Below are 20255 nucleotides of genomic sequence, written 5' to 3'. Positions count from 1 at the left end.
AGGCAGCTTGGTCGATTTTGAACTTCTGATAAATTTTATTTTGCAGGATTACATATATTTTTTGTTTTTTAAGCATCTGAGATGCGTGAGAATTTATTCCCAGCGCATAATAAGAAATTAAATTATAATAAAAAATGGAAAGATTTTCTTCACAGGAATGATGTGCAATCTATGAATGCCGATCTAGACACTAAAATATCATTTCTCTTCTTAAATTTTATCTCGCTGAACGACAGTTGATTCCTGACGACATTATGGTCCAGCTATGAAATCGATTTTATTGATTGCACGTAATTATGATCTTCTTCAATCTCACTGCCTGTCTCCCCCTCCGGTGTCGATAATCCCCTTCCGTTAAGTCACCTCCGTCTCTACCTCGAGTCTCCACTTTTTTCCGACTGTAGGGCATCAAAGCTTTGTCGGCGCGTTGGCCGGAAGACCGAGCAGATTCGAAGCATTAGTACGGCCCGATGGAAGAGAGAGACGTTTACCCCACGTTATAGCCCTCGCACCACCCCCGCGTCGTTGAAATTGCCCCGTATGCCCTTTCGAGCCTCGCGCCAGTCGCGTAGCTAGAATCTTTAGGCTGCTGTGCCTACTGCGAATTCTACCAAGCCATAATCTCTATTGTTTATTAATCTAGGAAAACAGTAATATTGTATAATTTTATGTATTAGCATTTTTATAATATTATATATATATATATATATATTGTTATTATATTATTATTAAAACAACATCATGTGATATTTTATTCACTTAAGTAAATATAATGACAAGAAAAATTCGGTGGAAGCAAATTGCGATAATTTTAAGCTCAAAAATTCGAGATTTTAACTTCCGACGAATGTTACAACCCATTTTCTAAAATATGAGAATGATTTTCTGTCGAGAAAAGGGAAGCGATGGTATTCGGAGATATTTTAATTGGGGCTCTATGTTTCACTGATTTCTATTATGCATGAATTATATCCAAGCCTTTCCTCTTTTTACGCACGATTCTTCTCCCTTTTCCAATCGAGTTTTTCTCTCGACATCTCATTGCTCGTTGTCGCGAAGTTAATCGCTCGAAGTTACTCCCGAGTAAAGGGTAAAGCGATCGATTTAACGCGTCTGCACGCTGCACCGTCACCTGCGTGCTGCAATGCAATGCAGGATCGTGTCGACACCTTCCCGACATTGGCCGCGTTTTGCTCGCACGCCCGATTATAGATTTGCGGCGATTAGATCTGGGGCCCCGATATCGGCGGTATGTGAAAGTCCATTCTTAAGCGTTCGGCCGCAATGACGCGATACGGCCTATCGACCGTGAAGACCTTTAAATTATTAATGATTCAAACCGATCGTGCGCGCTCAATTCGTGCGAATGTCTGAAATGGCAGTCGATCGATTATCGGAAATTTCTAAACGGTAATATATGTCTATATATTTTACCAAAACACATGAAATATCGCTAGTTCGGCTTCGCCGAGAGTCATTATTAACTATGCAATATGAGCAGAAAAGATTTTTCCTAGAAAGTTATATAAGAATTTATATAAAATATACTCGCGCATAATTATCAAAAAAACGAAAGATTATGTGAAAGCAGTCGTCCTCGGCATTTCCGGAAGGACTCACATACCAAACGACTTCACGCCTCGCTTCACGATAAAATTTAGGTAATTTAATTTTTACATTTATGACGCTTTTGAAGAATGTCTTTTGCCATATTTATCATAGACGAAAAGTGACTGCTCAGCTCTGGAACATCCTGTATTCTATCACGCGGTAATTTGCAGACTATTCATTAAACTCTATTCATTAAGACGTAAAGTGTAACGATGTGCCAACAATGATAGCCCCATAACAAGCATCATAAGTTTTAGTGTCTATGACGGGCGAGATATATTCGGAGTATTTGGATCGTACATATAATATATAATAATATATACTATGTACAACTAGTTGGTAGCTCGTAGTAGAACGTAACGCGCAATAATGGCTCTCTCGCATCTATATGCCTGAACGCGCAGTGAACCACGCGGTACTCTCTGAATCCTTAATATCTCTCCGGAAGGTTGGCCATCCAGTCGTTTATAATTCTCTCGAAATATACGCTCCTAGAATCGCTGCCAGGAAGTTTCAAGCGTCAAATGCCACAAGTCTCCCGGTTACCCAACAAAAAGTACAAGCTAAGTTCGTAACAGATAAGTTTCCTATTTTATCTGACAAAACGTATCGCTAAACATTTTTTATGGCTAGCGATATCGATAATATTAAGAAATATCCATCGGAGAATTTAATATAATTTGATGCAGTAAAATTTTAATAAGATATTCACTGAAAGTTTAATTTAAACTGTTTATATAATAACAAAAAACAAGAATTTTTTAAATTATTATGTGATATAATAAAATATAATAACATATTGCTGTATAATGCAGTGTATACGATACAAAGTAATTATAAAATAAATGTTTAAAAACTCGTCTTTTGAAAAAGCCTTTTATATAACTATTTAATGAAAAAATTTAAAGTATACAAATATTTAAATATCTCACAAAAAAATATGCATTTGAAGAGCAAAAAAAAGGAATGAATTTTATCATATTCCTTTGTGTTTGCTACGTATAAATTAAAGCCCTTTACTTACACGTAAATTAAATTTATACGCATGCATTGTTAATTTACTTCTGATATAAAGGAGTTTTAATTAAATCTGTAGATTCGGCAACATTAAAAATCGCTTTATATTGCAATCTTTTGTTTTGCGTGCCTCGACTTGGCGCGCGGATCGTTCTCGGGCGCGATTGTTTCTCAGGTTTTCCACTTCCATCGACTTTTCTACGGTGCTTGTGCGGAAGATAAAGCTAGGGAGGAGCGTCCGGTTTCACAGAGGAAGAATATACGTACATACGTTCGCGAAACACGTCGAGCGGAGCGCGGCAGCGATGGCAAGAGGGCAGGCAAGCGAGCAGGGATATAAAACGACGAGAATGGAGGCGAAGTCGATCCCATTTAACTGCCGGACGAGGCCTTGGAGTATCTCAAAACGCGTTCTACGACTTTCCCCGCGCTTGCATTGAGCGGATAAGGAGAAAAATGAAATCGAACAGTCCGGCGCGGCGCGAGCGAGGAAATAAGTAAAGCGATTTGCCGCTCCACAGACTGCGATACGTAATTCGTGAGAAATGCGATGGCGAACCGGGCAAACGGCATTTTCTACAAGATATTCAACTACCGCACTCTCTCATAGTTCGATAGCCTAATATTATAGCCTAATATTTAATAGAGTTCAGTAATTAAATATCTCTGACAGTTTAACAGCTTCCGCATGAAAAAGGTGGGCTCTTGCCTTGCAACAATGAGTGACACACGTACAGTTTACAGGGCAAAACTTGAAAGCACGAGTGTGACTGTTGCTATGGACGCTGCATTCAATCGTTTGGTTTATACTAAAAGGATATTTTTATTTATTCTCTTCCGATTCTATTACAATATTATTACACTACTTAATCCTCTTTTCTGTAAAAATACATATCGATCAATTGATAGACAGGTAACTGAAAATAGCAGTTGCTCGCTTGTCCAGCGGACGCTTACTTCTGCTGCAATATACAAGTTGAATAGTCGACTTTGACTCACGCAACGATGGGAAAAGTTCAAAGGCGACAGATTAAACCAGAAATCTCGTGCACGCACCGAGAGAAGCTCATCGTTCAGTCGTTTGAAGAACTTCGTATCTAAAGTCTCGTGACCTGTGCGCAGAGGAAAACTCGGCTCTCGACACGTGAGAGGAGTTGGCTTTACCTGAGTTTTTACGCAGGTCTCATCCCTCGAGCGTTCTATTTTTCACGCGTCGCGGTCAATAACCGATGGGACAAAAGGGATGCGCCGTGCGCGAGGAGGGCACACACCGGGGCCCGCACTCGTTCGTGCTTCATCTCATGATGGGCCCGGCGCACTCTCCCAGGCCGTGCCACTTAACGACGTCTATTCTTCGACCCCCGAGAGGTGTACATCGTGCACCCGTGACTCACGGACCTTACGTGACTCATTGTCAGTCACGGTTGTTCCGACAGTCGGGTCTCATCCTTCTTCTGAGCGCGCGGTGGTTTCCGCCGTGTCTTTGCGCGCGGGAACCAGCGCGAAACCGCGCGTATCGGCTTCGCTTTGCCTGGGGCCCCACGCAGAAACCTGCACGATTAAACTTCTCCCTTCCGTCATCCTCCTTTGCTCCCTTGCTTGTCGGGAAATTAATTCGCGCTGGAAACTTTTCCCGACGTGTGCTCGTTAAGTTCCCGGAAAGCACGTGTCACCACTAGCCATTATCCGCGGGCTCGGCTTTGTGATGAAAAAAGCGCTATAACAAAATGCACAGTGGTGAGCAGTGTCACAAAATTATAGGCGGCATAATAAAATGCGGATTTCAGTTAGGACTTATTATTATTCTTATTGCAAATGAAAGATGAGAACTAATGAGAATAGAAAAACAGATCTAATGAGGACATGAAAGATGAGAGCTAATGAAACTGTAAAGAATGAGAATTTATGAGAATATGAAAAATGATAAGAATTAGGTTAATTAGCGATCGATTTCTCAAACTCAGATGTTCCATTAAGAAAGGATTAATATTTGAAATTGATATTTAGTCATTTTAGAGCAGAACGCTTTATGAACGAGCAATATTTTATCGAGAACTCGTGGCGTTCCGCTATCAGCTTTAAATGTCATTAAGACGTTCATTATATTTTGCGATTTTATACCGGTGATGTGGAAAGCGTCGGTGTGCAACCCCTAGGAAAACAACAAAGTTGTTATCCCAAGAGAGGGAAAGAGAGAGAAGGAGCGAGAGAGAGAGAGAGAGAGGGACTCCGTATCGGGTGACAATAACTAACGCTCTCGCTTTTACGATCTATACTTACGGTTACTACCTGCAGGTCGCAACGCTGGACGGTAAATTCTCACATCGCTCTGTTTCTAAAACCCTTGTCGTTCGTACTTTATCTTGCGGATGCCCTGTTTGAAGTCACTTTGTTGTACCGTGAAATCGTAAACGGAAATAAAAATGATAAGGGTAGCCGGCGATGAGCGCTTAAGGCCGTGATTTCTTCGATTTCTTTCGAGCGGAAATTACGTTCAACGTAAGAGCGATAAGATTACGCTTTGTCATTGTAAAATATGTTATATTTAGTTATCCGGCTGGAAGCTATCTCTTTTACATTGGAAGGATAAAGTTTTTATTCAGAATATATTTTATATAATTTCTTAATTTATTGATCAATTATATAAATTTCTAGAGAATAATAATTGAAAATATGTAATTAAAATAGTTTTTATCTAACTAAATATGATATAATATTTTTAAATACAAACTCATGTCTCTCTTTCTACAAATTTCATAATTTTTATTGTTTTTCCTTCACATTGCACATCGTTTCACAATTCCATGCAGGTATAATTTTTCCTGTCAGATTATACAAAGTGAGTTTCGAAATTCGCGTAACGTTTTACATTTTACGTAGCAGATTAATTTAAGATTTAAATAACATGTTCATTAAACACACCTTGCTACAAAATAATACAGTATTCGACGTTGAATTTCACACTTGAATTATCCACTTTTGTTATCACTTTTCAAATTATAGGGGGAAACTTTACTCGAAACTTCCGGGCGATAGACAAGTTGATGAACCTGAGTCGAGTCTCGTTTGTCCCGAATTATAGTTTTCCAAGTCGAGTCGGTCCTGCTCCTTCTTCTGATCTTTCTTGAAAACTTAACAGCTTTTAACAATATACCAAGGATGTGGCACGAACCAGGACGCTTCGTTCTAATGCTAACGTTAATACGTCTTTGTCCACGGTAGCGCATTGTTCGCTACGTAAAAGCTCTACCGGATGGCGGATGCATGCGTAGTGTACACGAATACACGTAGGATATCGACCGTTTCGCTATCCACGTATTACCCCGTTTGCACACGTACACGAGCTGACGATGGCGTAACCGTTGTCCTATAGCCCTCTCCTCGTAGAGTTGGGCTCTACTCGATCGAACGGGAGCCTCGGGTAGTTGTACGCCATGCTTTCGCGTCGTTTGGCACTCGGGGGGTTGGACCGACCCACATCCAAATCGATCCTCCACGATTGTTCCTCGAGTCTCATGCTGTGCATACGGGCTGTGCAACGGGATAGGCGCGTTCGTTAAACAGGACGACCTTGATGCCTTTTGATGGTCGAGACTAAATTTTCAGCTCCACCGAAGTATAATTTTCCTTGCTGCACTTGCTCTCAATTTTTTCCAAGTCCTAACGAAAAGTCCTAAGTCTTCAATTCTAACTTTTGGTGAGAAAGAAGTGAGTTCCCATGCATGGTGAATAGGATCTTCTCATCTTCTTACTTTTTTTTTCTAGAACGAAGAATCCAATTTGAAAAAATTGAACTATAATTATTAGATTGATCAAAAGTTCCGTGCCTCTCATCCGTGACTCTTATCTTAATGCATTGAAAAGAGAGGGGGCCGAACTTTTTGATCGATCCGCATACTCATTTTAATCCAGTTTCCATTTGGCTTTAGACCCCGGTAGAAAAATTCTAGCGCTACCTCCCCGTGAAGGAAAGATCATTCCAATTTTCAGCAAGGAATTGCAGCGTATACGTATCTCGATTGCACCCTTTTTTCGAAAAATCCTGTGTGGTCCGTTTCCCTTTGGCCCGGGTGTTTAATTAAAAACTCCGGGCACACTGCTAGTAGCAGGGTGAACGAGCGGAATGGTTCGCTCTGAATTTAATGATACGGAGATGAGGAAGATGATCGGGAGGGCACTCTGGTGTGCTGGTAGCCGGTTTGGCACGTAGTTATTGGTTTCTTTTTTTTGTTTGAATATTTTTCTCTCGGTCGACTGTAGTACTCCCACAGTGGTTGAAGTAAAATTGGCCACGAGAGCTTTCGCGGGATCTTGATCGGGCTGGCGAAGAAACTACCTTCTCGGGGATTTTTACGATGCTCAGCCGTCCCTTTGTTGCCTCTCGTCGCTCCGCAATTTTAATAGACGTTGCCTTCGTACTCCAGATAGTCCTGTTGCAGCTGAGTCGTGTCAGTCTCTCTGTCGCACAGAATAGTACTCAGCATACAAAAAGAAAGATTAAACGAATAAGCTGTGGCATTATAAGCGATTTATTTCAAAATATCTTTTCAGACATTTTATACAAATGTTTGTCTATGCCATACAACAGCTTTCTCCTTTACATTTCAGATTTTTTCTGAGATTCTAGATTTAATTTCTTTCTAATTAGAATAGATGAATGGAGCCTTCGAATCTTTTTATTTAAAAGATTTTAGAAATTTGTGTTCACACAGATAATCTAATAACACTGTAGAGTAAAAGTAATAGGAAATAATATAATATAATAAAAGATAAGGATCGCGACGCTAGGCGTTGTAGATGCTTATGCTTGCGGTACTCTCACGATGACTTTGCAGCCGCATCATCGACTTCGTCGAGGTCGGCACGGCCACTTCCCGTTGCCGAGTGACTGTAACTCGTGAGTCGTGACGCCGCATCCTGCGACTATTGTCACGATAATAATCCTCGATCAGAATCACGACGTATCCCGTCTGCCTTATGTTGCAGGAGCAACGAGTCCGATAATCCGGCGATGGGTAGACGAGCAGGAGGACTCTGCTGAGAGTTCGTAGAGATACACCTCGCTGCTGGCACGATTGCCGGCCATCCGGGTCGAGTTTCACGAGGCGATGGAGACTTGCCCCACGAATGGATCCAGGATAGAGAGTGCGTAGGACTTGCGCAGCGGTAGATCAGGAACGAGATCCAGCATGGGGAAGTGTTGTAGCAAACGACAAGAGCCTCAGCCGATCGGTGAGTATGTCAGATTATGATGGACCAATCGAATAATATGCATTGTATTGAATGAGTTTCGAACAGATATAATCTTTAATCTTCTCAGAGATCAAAAGCATTTTGATCTCTGAGAAGTCTTGCTCCTGATAAAAATTTGATTAAAGATAATTATTTTTTTAATCATATAATAATTTTATCTTGTATTGAATATTAAATTATATGAACAGCAGAAGGTATCAGTATCTATATACATCAATAAACAATATATATGGTTGTATATGTTGAAAAATATTTTTAAAGAATGGCAGCAACATAGGTATGTAAATGAAATAAAGAAATAATTGCTGATTAAATTTTATTACTTGAAATTGCCATTGAGTGTTGAGTATTGCCTTTCATTCTCATTTCAAATTTAAAGACGTTTGTGATATTGCTTACTTGCTGGAGTTTTATGAGTATTCTCATAAAAATGAAAATCTCGAATCGAGCGGTGCGTAAACATCGTCTTTACGACTTAAGTTCGTAGCACGTAATGTATAAACGAGAAATATTCTCAGATTGATCCTCTTTTGATGATGGAGTTTCTTCTTTGTCCAGGTTATAAGAAGGCAGACGCGGGGCTCAGCTCAAAGCACAGCAATGGAGGTTCCTTGGACCGATACACCGCCGACCCAAATCAGAGAGGCGTACAAGCTCGGGCGGATATTATCCGACCGAGGCCGACACCCTGTAAGCTACCGATACCGCATCAGCAACCCCGTAAAACGAATACGCCTGTTAAACCTGCATGTGTGTATTTTATGTTATTCTTCTCTTTTGTTTCTGCAGAACGTTCGTCTGGATGAAGATAGAATCTTTTTTTTTCGCAAGTAGCAATCCAATCTTACGTTTTATATGAAACCGCTTAACGTTATTAGTTGTTCAAAAGTTAGTAGTTGGCAGTTGTTCAAAATCGCTTTAATTAAACGGCCAGTGAACACTCGCTTGTCTCTTCGTAATTACCATGACACAAGGGAGTGATATCGCGCAGCTTGCGCGTTCAATTACTCTGACCTACAAGGAAAATAGCAGCTCGCTGGGCTTAACGAATTAAAGAGACGCCAAGCGAACTTGGTCGTCAATAAATTTAAGGAAGGTAATGATCATGCTCAAGCCACAACTAGGTAACTGTCCCTGCTCTTTCGGGACATTTTGTAATTTTAATATTGTCTCTTCAAAAGCAACCGTAACTAAATCAGTTTGGAAATTTCTGTGGAAGAGCGGTGATATAAAAAAGCTGAGCGAGTCGTGCCTCGCTTTCCTTCCGTTCTCAGCCTAGGATACAGAGATGTATCATCGGTTTACAATAAATTCGCGATAGAAGATCAGGAATTATCCGCTCATAGTTATGAGAATTATTGAGTAATTAAGACCAAAGCTCTCATACTGATCTCAAGATTATCTTCCGCACTTGATCAGTGATCACTGGCCATTTCGATTTGTTTTAAATGCTTGTGCATTAGGAACCCGAATCGACTAATTTTAATTGAATCGTTGTTCCATTTGATTAAAGAATCCGTAAAAGAAACGTAAAGAATTTTTAAAAGATTTCTCAAAACTATATAAATTTCAATTTTCTGTGCACATAAATCGAAACGAAGATCCAAAACGGAATCGATACGTACTGTATCTCTTCAGATCCATTAGCGTCCATTAGCGTGAAATAATTAATCGATTCCTTAATCAAATTACTCTCCGCAAGACCTCCCAAGTTAAATCACTTTCAGCTGGTTCGGGTTCCTTTGTTCCTCCTTCGCTCAAAGAACAACTTAATCAGACGTACCTCTCTCCTGATACAGCGCACTCACAGAGGACCAACAAGATCGTGGTGGCCCTGTACAACTACACGGCGCGAGAAAGCACCGATGTCAGTTTCGTGAAAGGTGACCGAATGGAGGTGTTGGACGATTCCGAGCCGGACTGGTGGAGAGTGCTGCACTTAACGACCCTGCAGGAAGGCTTGATCCCGTGGAACTTCGTGGCCGTCGAGCGGTCGGTCGAGAGCGAAGAGTGAGCATTCGTCTTCCCATTCTTTTCTTGGCTTACTATAGGATTGCACCTGAGAATGAGACGCGTTACGCCCGATATTGCCCCCTTTGCAGTTGGTTCTTTGAGAATGTGTCGCGCAAGGAAGCGGGCAAGCTACTGCTGGTCGATGAGAATCCCCGCGGTACGTTTCTGGTGAGGCCAAGCGAGCACAATCCCCGAGGTTACAGCTTGTCGGTGAAAGACTGGGAGGAGGGCAGGGGCCATCATGTGAAACATTACAAGATTAAACCGCTCGACAATGGCGGCTTTTTTATCGCCACCAACCAAACGTTCTCCAGCTTGCCAGCTCTCGTTATGGCGTACAGCAGTGAGTATTTTAAGTTTGGTCTTAATCTTATTCTGTGCCAATAATTCTATTTGGCACAGCAGCTTTGATCGTCATGATTTTACGTGAGAATTTACTAGTTAATTAATTCGGCAATTAATTGCTTTTTAGTAAGAAAAAAAGTTAAGTTACGAGTTAAAAAATATATAGGGCTATACTTACGTTCTTTGATGTTTTCATCTTCCAGAAAATGCATTGGGCCTCTGTCACGTGCTGTCAAAGCCTTGTCCGAAACCACAGCCGGATATGTGGGATCTCGGGCCTGAATTACGTGACAAGTGGGAGATCAACAGAAATGAGATACAGCTGATTTCGGAACTGGGAAACGGTAATTTCGGCAAGGTTTACTACGGTAAATGGCGAAACAAGATCGAGGTGGCGGTGAAGACGTTGCGCCCAGGCACCATGTCGACTGAGGCGTTTCTGCAAGAAGCTGCCATAATGAAACAGTTTCGGCATAGGCATCTGGTCGCGTTGTACGCCGTTTGCTCGAAAGAGGAGCCCATTTACATCGTGCAGGAATACATGTGCAATGGCAGCCTGTTGGACTTCCTGCGGAAGGGAGATGGCAAGTACATGCAGTTCGAGGATCTGATCTACATCGCGGCTCAGGTGGCTTCCGGCATGGAGTACCTCGAGAGCAAGCAGCTCATACACAGGGACCTGGCGGCGAGGAACGTGCTGATCGGCGAAAAGAACAAGGCGAAGATCTGCGACTTCGGTCTTGCCCGGGTAATCGAGGACGACGAATATTGTCCGAAGCAAGGCAGCAGGTTTCCCGTAAAGTGGACCGCGCCAGAAGCAATTGTCTATGGCAGGTTCAGCATCAAGAGCGACGTCTGGTCGTACGGTATCCTGTTGATGGAACTCTTCACCTACGGACAAGTTCCTTATCCCGGTAAGGCTTCTGTATTCTCGCTGTTTGGCCATATTGTTTATATGAATATTTATAATTTATTTTTCTATTATGTAATAATTAATTTTTTAATTTATATTCATTTTTCATTTCTTCATTCATTGACGCTTTTGGACTAATCTTGCTACACTGTGTTGGGATATGAAGGTGATATAAAATTTCTCTTTTAGGCATGCACGGCCGCGAAGTGATCGAGCAAGTGGATAAGGGCTACCGTATGCCGAAACCGTTGAACCATCCGCTGCCCGACAGCATCTACCGGCTGATGCTGCAGTGTTGGGACGCCAGCCCCGAGAAGCGGCCGACATTCGAGTTCCTGAATCACTACTTCGAGTCGTTCAACGTCACTAGCGAAATACCGTATCTCGAACCGCCGACAGACTGATATACAGCCCATCAGTACATGCAAAACCATCATCTGCCGCCGCACGGTCACTTTCATCCAGCCCACATCAATTGTGCCATGGAATTTTACGGTATTTACTGCTAAGTAAATTAATAATTAGCGTGTACTCTCGCCACCACCCTTACCGGAATCCTCGTAAACTGGGTGCATCGTTCTCACAGAGAGAAAAGACTTTTTTTTTTAGTGCGAGAACAATGGGAAATGGGAAATGCCCTGCGTCGTTGCGTCGCGCGAGTGCGCTTTTTCGAAACTGCGAAATTTTTCTACGGATTCTAGCGACCAATCTTCACAGTGCCGTCAAACTCACCGAACTGTCACTGTCAAATGCTGCCGAGATCCTTGTCTCTCTTTTGCCCCTTTCTCACTCCCGTGTGTCCTTTAGTGTTAACGTAGCACCATCAAGTAGATCAAGAGGGTTATACGTGTGCCATGATGTTTTTGTAAAAAAAGCATACCGCTCGCAGGAGCGAGTACACACTGACAAGATTCTAATCACCATGACCAATCTCGCGCGTTGAACCATTATACTTAGAATCGGAAGACAAGAAGTGACCGTGATCCGCGTGGGATCGCAGCAACACCGACGAGCCGCGTTTTACCTGCTCCTGAGTCCGCGATTTATCTACTTGACCGCGTTTCCATATTTTTAACGATGATCAACCACAATAAAGACACTATAGCAATGTCGGTTTAAATTTAGACGCAAGTCACGGTATTAGGGAATAACGTGATACGTGAGGTTTTGGAAGTGAAATTCGAAATTATAGATTACGCAACATAATCGTACGTTAGTATGTTAGCGTATAATTATACGAGATATATATTATATATAAAAAGCGAGAAGGTATGAAAGGTGCGAGTGTCCGTTAGCGTACATTGCGAGTGTGTGAGCTGCCAGAAAGTATGTATGTGTATTCCGCATTTTATTGATCTCGGATCGGTGACATCCGAATTTTCCTAAGATCCAATTTTTGGATAAAGTCCTTGAGAGAAATTTTCGTACCGCGTGTTTGGTATTGTTCGTCGTTAAACGGCTATTTATGAGTGCACAGGTTTTGAGGGTTGAGCGTGCTCCAACGGATGTAAAATTATGTGTGAAGAGTGTCTATGAGAATTTCAAATTGCAAATGGTCGGCCGAGGAGAACTGAAGGAGTATCCCTGAAATAGTACGATGGATCGCTGCACCACAGCTGCGTGAAACTTATTTTCGAGACGACGTTAATGCTCGACGGTTTATCCCTCCTAAGTGTTCAGAATTGATGTATGTTACGTGCGCTTGCTTTGTTATATTGCTATACAACAATTTTATTTCAATCGTGGAACATACCTGAATAGACACAAATGATCCACAGAAACGACAGTATCCTCTCGTTCATTAAATTTACTCTCCGAAAGCGATGCACGCACGCTCAAACGTAAAAAGTCGCCAAAAGCAGATCTCACTGTAGCTTTCGATTGATTCTTCTTTTTCTAATACCTTTTTTTGCAGTATACCGATGCATTTAATATTATCAGCATTTCTTAGCGTGTAATAAGTTATTTCAAGGATACGCGTTTATAATATTTCCAAGTCTGATGCAAGCGTTCCGCAAAAGCGCAGTGAATACCTCGCACAAATTCGCATCACTTTCATTTGTGGCAGTTGTAGCGCCGTTGTGGATTACGAGACGTCTTTCGCTTTCGAAACACCGTCGATCTTGTTGAGAAAAGAAAAACGGATGAGTATAGAAATTAGGATAGACGAGGGGCGAGAAAGTTACTAGTATCCGGATAAGTGCGAGTCGTGCGTGAGTGCGTCTGAGGCAAAACGTCCCCGAGGCCGTGTCACCGTCGCAAGAAGGACGTTGGTCGGGTTCGTAGCGGAATAAAAATCGGAAATGCAATTTCGGATAAACTTAAGTCATCGATGTTATTCGTACAAAGTGTCTGAAGAATTGTAAATTTTCTACTTAAAAAAAGCAGAAGGAGAGGAATACAAACGACGGATTAGAGTAGAGATTTCTTAAGTGATAAGCGCATCAGAGTCTCGTCGGTATCGACGGTCCTGCTCTCTTCGCGGTTCTCGAGGAACATGTCCCCGTAAACCGACGGTTTTCTAAGATTCAACGTCGTCGTCGTTTTCCACGAGGCGTAATTACGTGCGCGCGAAACCCGAGCTAGAATCGATCGCATCGACATCGATGTCAGTCTTGATTAATGCTACTTTTTTTTTAAGTATTCACGATCAGCGATTAACGCTTTGCAAGAAATTAAGAAATAAAAGTGTGTAAAGTGCATTATTAGTCACTAATTGTGAATATGTAAAACATACTGTAGGAGCGTTTTTATCGTGGGTTTCATCAAGAACTTTATCACGAAATTGCAAGTGAAAGAATGAAGAACCTTGATACACTTATATGTCATGTAGTCGACGTGACATAAAGGTTTTTTTATTCATCCATGTGCTAATTCCTTGACACATTAGTTCTTGATGAAACCCGCAATAAAAACGCCCGCACAGTATTTTTTGTTATTTACGATGCTCATTGATAAGTCGTACTGAACATTGCCGTCTTCTTGATATGCAGGCAGGCAGGCAGGCTTGTAATCTAGAAAAAGACGGCAGATTACTAACCGGTGTTACTCAATCCAGATTGTTGGTGCAATTATCTAGGTCGATCTAGATCGATTGCACCACAATCGCTTGACAGTGACGACTAATTTCTTCACTCTGTCTGCATTGCGATCTGTCTGAAATTTGGAGGATTGGAATCTGAGAGGAGATATTAAAATGAGATGATCAAAGAGAAAATATAAATCTTGCTTTTAAGATTTTATTGCAACTAATATACGGATAATTTAATTCTCTTTTCTTATATCCTTTAATCTTTTTATATATATGTAATATATATAAGATTGATCTAGAAAGGAGCAAGAGAAATTGGCTGGAATTAATTAACCGATGGCTGTCGATGCGATCGATTCAGGATGTATACATTTTACTGTGTCATGATAAACACGATGAGCCATACGATACGATAGATATTAGTGATTAAAATGGAAGCAAAATGTGAATGCGTTGCGCGTATGCGAGCGTAGAAAATTGTTATATCCGTGTCAGCGTGATCGTCTTTTCGCGTGTATTTTATTGTGACGGGTCGACGGAATATTGTCAATACAATAATGCACGTTGATGCAATACGTATTACATTTTATCATTCCATTTAAGATGTATGAAGAGAAACAAAAACAATTTTCAGTATCGTTGGATACTTTATATTATATTCAAAAGAGAAATGAAGAATCCATGACAATATTAACGACTGTCCAAGTCGAGTCTAAGTAATAATCGTCTGTTTCTCTATGATATTCATGGATTTATAATTACCAAGAGAAAGCCTGGAAAAATATTTCTAACAAAATTTCAGTACTTTTTAATAAAATTACAACGTTACTGCACGGAAAAGTGCGCGTGAAAAGGTGTTCTCGTTTACGTAGCGTTAGAGAGTAGGTATATTACGTCCAATACATTTTTTCTATGAGCGTTTTATACCGATGAACTTGTTTTCTCATAACGAATGATCACTTGAAAACTTCGCTAATGACGATGATCAATGCTGATTATGATAATGATTATGATCGCTGCCGTAGATCGTAGATTAGAGACGCGTAGCGAGTTCGAACTGACATAAGATCGACAGAGATAATCTGGACTATGGAAACGCTGTGAGGGTGTCCAAGAGGCGTCTAAGGAGTGCCTGTAAAATTGAGAATTTTCGTAGACGACTTTTACGGTACTCGAAAAATTAAAACGCCCGTCAGGCGCTTCTTAAACGCCTTTTGGATTACCCTCGCGTTACCTGGGAATACAGCGACGAGTTCGAGCTACCCAAAGCGTTCGCGTTACATGATATATATTCGCGTAGATTGTTTCATTCGGATCACGTTTGGACCATGTATTTAAAAATTATCGCGACAAAAGGCGTCGTGGCCTTTTTCCACTGGATCTAGAGACTGATATCATTTAAATAAAGTTCACGTACATTGCTCTCGAGTGTACCGGGAACTATATGTCCGACTATATGTTCGCAAAATCTCGACGGATTCTTCTTTTATCAAAATCCGGTAGGCGACGTGTGCTTTATCGATCACAATTGTACATAACATATGATATTTTGATCTCGACAACGCAAGAATTATTAATGCGATAGGAAAGATATTATATTCTGTACACCGTAATGTAAATTTCGTTAACTTATAAATGAGCGGTTCTCTTGAGTCGCTGCTTTAATGATCTACAATCGAAAATTTACGTATAATATTATAATATTTATAATATAATTAATATAATTCTCGTCGTAATCTTTGTAATCGCGCGGTTCAGCATTTCCATCGTGTGAAACATCTCGGACGTATCGTTCCTGCGACTTTTTTTATTTGCGAATGACGAATGTTTTAAATTATTACTTCGACCTAAACGAAGGGCGAGATCAACGGTTTGCGCGTGCTGTACTTAATCGAGATTGCGCTCCCGATTAATCTCGATGGATCTCTCGTGGTTCCTCCTTCGGAGACGATGTTCCGTCGTGGCCCATCGTTCAGGTGAAATCTTACGGTAAATCTGTGATACGGGGACCGATATTCCCTCCCTCTTTCACGCGTTTTGATACGATCGACACTACCGCGGCCGCCACGAAAGCGCACCGTGTCATCCGAAGGAGGACTGCGATTGTCCACGATCGTTGCGATACAATGCAAACGTTTGCAAAACGGAATGGTCTCACGTGATGCGCACACCAAATAGCCACGAATATTTTCTCATATGCCCGGCCCACTTTCGTTCGCGTTTTCGTCACTCACGCACCTCGACGTGCGTTTTCATTCGTATGTACTTAAAGCGGAAGAACGATCAATATACTGTTGTCATTGTTTATATACCAAAGCTTATTATCATTAAGTAACTTAACGATTACTTTATATTATTATTATATTAATTGTCGTAAGCCTATGCAGATAAATATATTATGTATCATATTAATGTCGCATCTTTATTGACCCATTTTTCTGCAAGTTTTATTTCTTGATTTAACTGAAGAGCAAAATGACGTTCAGTGATACAGCGTAAATGTATTTATGAAATATAGATGTTGCGTATTCCGTTATACGCATGTCATATCGATTATGTAAAAGAATTAATTCAAGAATTATGAAAAGTAATATCAGAAGTAGACTAAAGTGCAATTTTCATTCACCATTCATTAGATGCTTGTAATTTTATCTTGTTAATGATAAGACAACCAGGAACTGTCTCAATATAGTGATAAGATAATTTTTTATTAGCTGTTCAGTTTTATCAATTGTATTATAAAAATAATTAGGATAATACACACTGACCGTCCTCGATAAGATAGTATTAAAAATAGTCTTGCAACAACTTGCAAGCTTGAAAAATTTGCCACGATTTTCGTCATGCTGCTGCTTGTAGCAAATAAAAAAAAAAGTAAGAATATGATGCTAAAGAAGAAACGGATTCACGTAAAATATTAAAAATAAGGAGAAAAATAAATCGACATTGATTACGTTGTCGATGAATCCGATATCGTTACGAGATTCTGACATCTCAGTTCTTTTTTCAACGATGGTATTTGAATGATTAATCGAGTATTGGTCGTTCGGTTTGACACTTCGGCACGCGCAGTCGGTTAGGCAGAGCAGTGTCATGGCGCGACAACAATGAGTGCCGAGAGTGTGCTCCTCGCCGACGAATCCAGCACGAAAGACAGTATGTGGGGCGGATTCCGCTGTAACAGGGCTTTCGTGGTACTCTTCCTGCTAAATGTGATTGCATTCCAAACTATCGTATGTGAGTGCTCGTCCAGTTATTGTGCTATTCTCGCTTTATGCCGCCGTATAAGCTACCTCGGCGATCTAGCATATACACGCGCGCAGCCGCATCATCGCGTGCAATCCACGAACTATAAGTGCATGAAGAGGGAACACTGACGCGCGTACGATGCGATTTTGGCGCGCGATTTGAAACAGAGCTGGGTCGTATATCTGCGTGGTTTTCCTCATCTTCTCATTGTGTTAACTTTTCTTGTAAAACGGTCAAGTTACTCTACAATTTGATACATTATAAAGACATTAGAATTTGTAGGCATATATCAAGATTAATAAAATAAAATAAAAAGAAGGCTAGTATTAATTGAAAAATATTTACTGTTAATGTACTTATAGTTCTTCTAATTAAAATTTTCTATACTCTGATGTCAGGAGAATAATTGGAGTCTTAATTTTTTTACAAATAGTCTTTATTTTGAAATTCGGGGGAAATAGGAAAACAGTTATTGTAGATAATACCTTCATGTAATATCTGTATAGATTATAATTTAACAAACAATTTATTCGGTACCTAGCAAACACAAAGTAACAGGTAATATACATGTTAGTTATAATTCCCCACTCAACAATGTAATTGTTACATAACACGTATGTTATGTTGTATTTATATTAATGAGTGGGAAATATATTATTACCTGTTATATTGTTACTTTGTGTTTGCTGGGTATTATCAGTAACCACAGATTAATTGATAGATTGCTTTACATCCAACACTATTTCGAAATTCTCGTGGTGTCCCGGCTATTCACATATATTTGCTATAGGCATCAGGAATGTGCAGCCACATAAATTATAAAGTTGCATCAATTTTGGATATACCCTTGTGCATCATATATATATATATATATATATGTCGTGAATATATAGATATATTCATTAAACTTGCTGGATCTTACGATTCTTCCGAATTTTACCGAACTTTGCTGAACCTTGCTCCAAACTTCCTTGAGTTTAGTCAAATTTCTTGAAGTTTAATTGATCACATTAGACTTCTCAAATTACTTTCGCTAACTTTTAGCTAGAGATCTTCCCAGATCTCGCCAGGAATCGAGATCCGACTAATTCTAGCAATAACTTTATCCAGGAACTGATCATTCCTGATGCCAGATACGCGCTTTACCTACGATTACAAATTTGTTTGAGCTTTTTTGTACTTGCGACTGTTTTTGTACGTATATTCGACACACTATCATCTGATTATTCAGCAAAATTCAGACGCGGCATCATCAAGACTTGCATAACTGCGATCTCAACGGTTTTCATTGATTTGCACGCAGATTACCAGGAACATAAGAAATGGCAGGAGATAAGGTCGAAATTGGAGCCGGTGATATCAGACCTGCGGGATGTTCAGGGGCTGACGTACAGTCTGCTGAAGCGGCTGGAAGCACACGGTCTCTTCGTCGAGGACATTCGTGGAAAGACTGATGACAATCGTCCTGTGATTTACGCCATCACACCCACGTTCGCCAGGCCCGTGCAGAAAGCTGAGCTCACGCGCTTAGCGCAGACGTTTCTTCACGTACCCAACTTCCACTGGATCGTCGTGGAGGACGCGCCGCAGAAAACGAGCCTGGTCACTCGCTTCCTGGAGACCAGTGGCTTGATTTACACTCACTTATCCGCAGCGACTCCACCAAACTACAAGCTCGGCAGGAACGATCCGAACTGGAAGAAACCGCGCGGGGTCGAGCAACGAAACGCGGCGCTAGGCTGGCTCAGGGAAAACCTCAAACCGTCCAACAAAGGCGTTGTCTACTTCGCCGACGATGACAATACTTATTCCATCAAGCTCTTCCGTGAGGTAGGATCCACCTACTTCAGTATGTCTATATTGTTTTTCTAAAGTAAGATCATGTGTACTCTTGCAGATGGAGAAAATACAAAGAGTCGGCGTGTGGCCAGTCGGCCTAGTCGGTGGCCTAATGGTGGAGAAGCCTATTTGTGATAACGCTACTAATAAGGTGATCGGTTTCAATGCAGCGTGGAAACCGGATCGGCCGTTCCCGCTCGACATGGCCGGTTTCGCCATTAATCTTAAGCTACTACTTGAACACGAAGATGCCTGGTTTTCGTACGACGTGCAAGGTGGTTATCAAGAGAGCGAGATACTCAGGCAAATAGTCACGAGGGATCAGTTGGAGCCGCTGGCGGACTGTTGCACGAAGGTGCCGACGGACTTTCCACTTGGTCATCTCATCAACCACCGTTTGATACACTAATGGAATTTAAATTTCGCAGGTGTATGTGTGGCACACACGAACGGAACCGCCACAGCTGAAGGTCGAGCAGATATTAATTAAGAAAGGTAAGCGTTCCAATGTCGGCATCGAGGTATGAAAGAGTTGGTCATCACCGCTGTGCGGGACAACACCGGACCTTGCTGATTTCACGGAAACTCAGTGGTTCATTAGATAATAATTACGATAAGTTCAAATGCTTTCTTCATTGGGTCCTACGTATACACAGATGCGCAGATGTAGAATGCAGTGCTATACTCTATAGCTTGTAGTGTTGAAGCCGAAGTTGAACAATTGTAGTGACTTATCAGAATCTCAAAGAATTATGTGATATTGCTGCGTGCTTTTGGCACACATACACATGGGCTGGCCAATTTTATATGCCGCAGCCACAGACGACAATCGTCGTTTCGTGAGAACAAGCCAACGACTGTTTGCCATTCGTATGATCAATACGAGCAACCTCGTAATATCATGTTCATATCGTTTTATAAAAATGTATCTACGATTATTGTAATAAATTTTGAGGAAAAACGACAAGCGGGAGTGACATATAG

The 20255-nt window shown here is 41.0% G+C and overlaps 2 protein-coding genes and 2 long non-coding RNA genes across 6 annotated transcripts in view; 2 read left to right on the top strand and 2 right to left on the bottom strand.

The window, feature by feature from the left end:
- The window catches only part of LOC105284904 (tyrosine-protein kinase Src64B), a 36794-nt gene extending 20200 nt beyond the window's left edge, over positions 1-16594 (top strand). Inside the window, exons 2-7 of one of the 2 annotated variants that reach the window (XM_011348740.3) lie at positions 7615-7860; positions 8440-8571; positions 9681-9891; positions 9984-10237; positions 10443-11153; positions 11342-16594. In XM_011348740.3, the coding sequence (XP_011347042.1) occupies positions 7818-7860; positions 8440-8571; positions 9681-9891; positions 9984-10237; positions 10443-11153; positions 11342-11556 (1566 nt within the window). In that variant the 5' untranslated portion in view covers positions 7615-7817 and the 3' untranslated portion in view covers positions 11557-16594. Of the gene's footprint in view, positions 1-7614; positions 7861-8439; positions 8632-9680; positions 9892-9983; positions 10238-10442; positions 11154-11341 lie in introns of both variants that reach the window. The other variant, XM_011348739.3, reaches the window with a different exon arrangement.
- On the bottom strand, positions 3436-5268 carry LOC113561981. The gene is made up of 2 exons (XR_003406542.1): positions 4909-5268; positions 3436-4345 (listed from the first exon to the last, which is right to left on the bottom strand). It is a non-coding gene; the product is annotated as an uncharacterized LOC113561981 (long non-coding RNA).
- On the bottom strand, positions 5367-7598 carry LOC105284903. Its single transcript, XR_894951.3, has 2 exons — positions 5551-7598; positions 5367-5450 (listed from the first exon to the last, which is right to left on the bottom strand). It is a non-coding gene; the product is annotated as an uncharacterized LOC105284903 (long non-coding RNA).
- LOC105284906 (galactosylgalactosylxylosylprotein 3-beta-glucuronosyltransferase I) lies at positions 11509-20233 on the top strand. 2 transcript variants are annotated; one of them, XM_011348742.2, is made up of 4 exons: positions 11509-11647; positions 18736-19262; positions 19330-19626; positions 19700-20233. In XM_011348742.2, the coding sequence occupies exons 1-4, from the start codon at positions 11575-11577 to the stop codon at positions 19796-19798; spliced, it is 996 nt and encodes a 331-aa protein (XP_011347044.1). In that variant the 5' UTR covers positions 11509-11574; the 3' UTR covers positions 19799-20233. The 2 variants fall into 2 exon arrangements, with proteins under 2 accessions (XP_011347044.1, XP_011347043.1); XM_011348741.3 differs by lacking the exon at positions 11509-11647 and adding an exon at positions 17246-17420.
- The last annotated feature ends 22 nt before the right edge of the window (positions 20234-20255 follow it).

The sequence above is a fragment of the Ooceraea biroi genome, chromosome 5, assembly GCF_003672135.1.
Source record: "Ooceraea biroi isolate clonal line C1 chromosome 5, Obir_v5.4, whole genome shotgun sequence".
NCBI classification, from domain to species: Eukaryota; Metazoa; Arthropoda; class Insecta; order Hymenoptera; family Formicidae; genus Ooceraea; species Ooceraea biroi.
This window is presented reverse-complemented; position numbering and strand designations above follow the sequence as displayed.

What these genes read in the sequence shown, in the direction of transcription:
- LOC105284906 (XM_011348741.3), top strand. Translation starts at nt 17,291, where the DNA reads ATGAGTGCCGAGAGTGTGCTCCTCGCCGACGAATCCAGCACGAAAGAC. An exon ending in TGCATTCCAAACTATCGTAT is followed by an intron (nt 17,421 to 18,735) that starts GTGAGTGCTCGT and finishes ATTTGCACGCAG; the next exon opens with ATTACCAGGAACATAAGAAA. An exon ending in CCATCAAGCTCTTCCGTGAG is followed by an intron (nt 19,263 to 19,329) that starts GTAGGATCCACC and finishes GTACTCTTGCAG; the next exon opens with ATGGAGAAAATACAAAGAGT.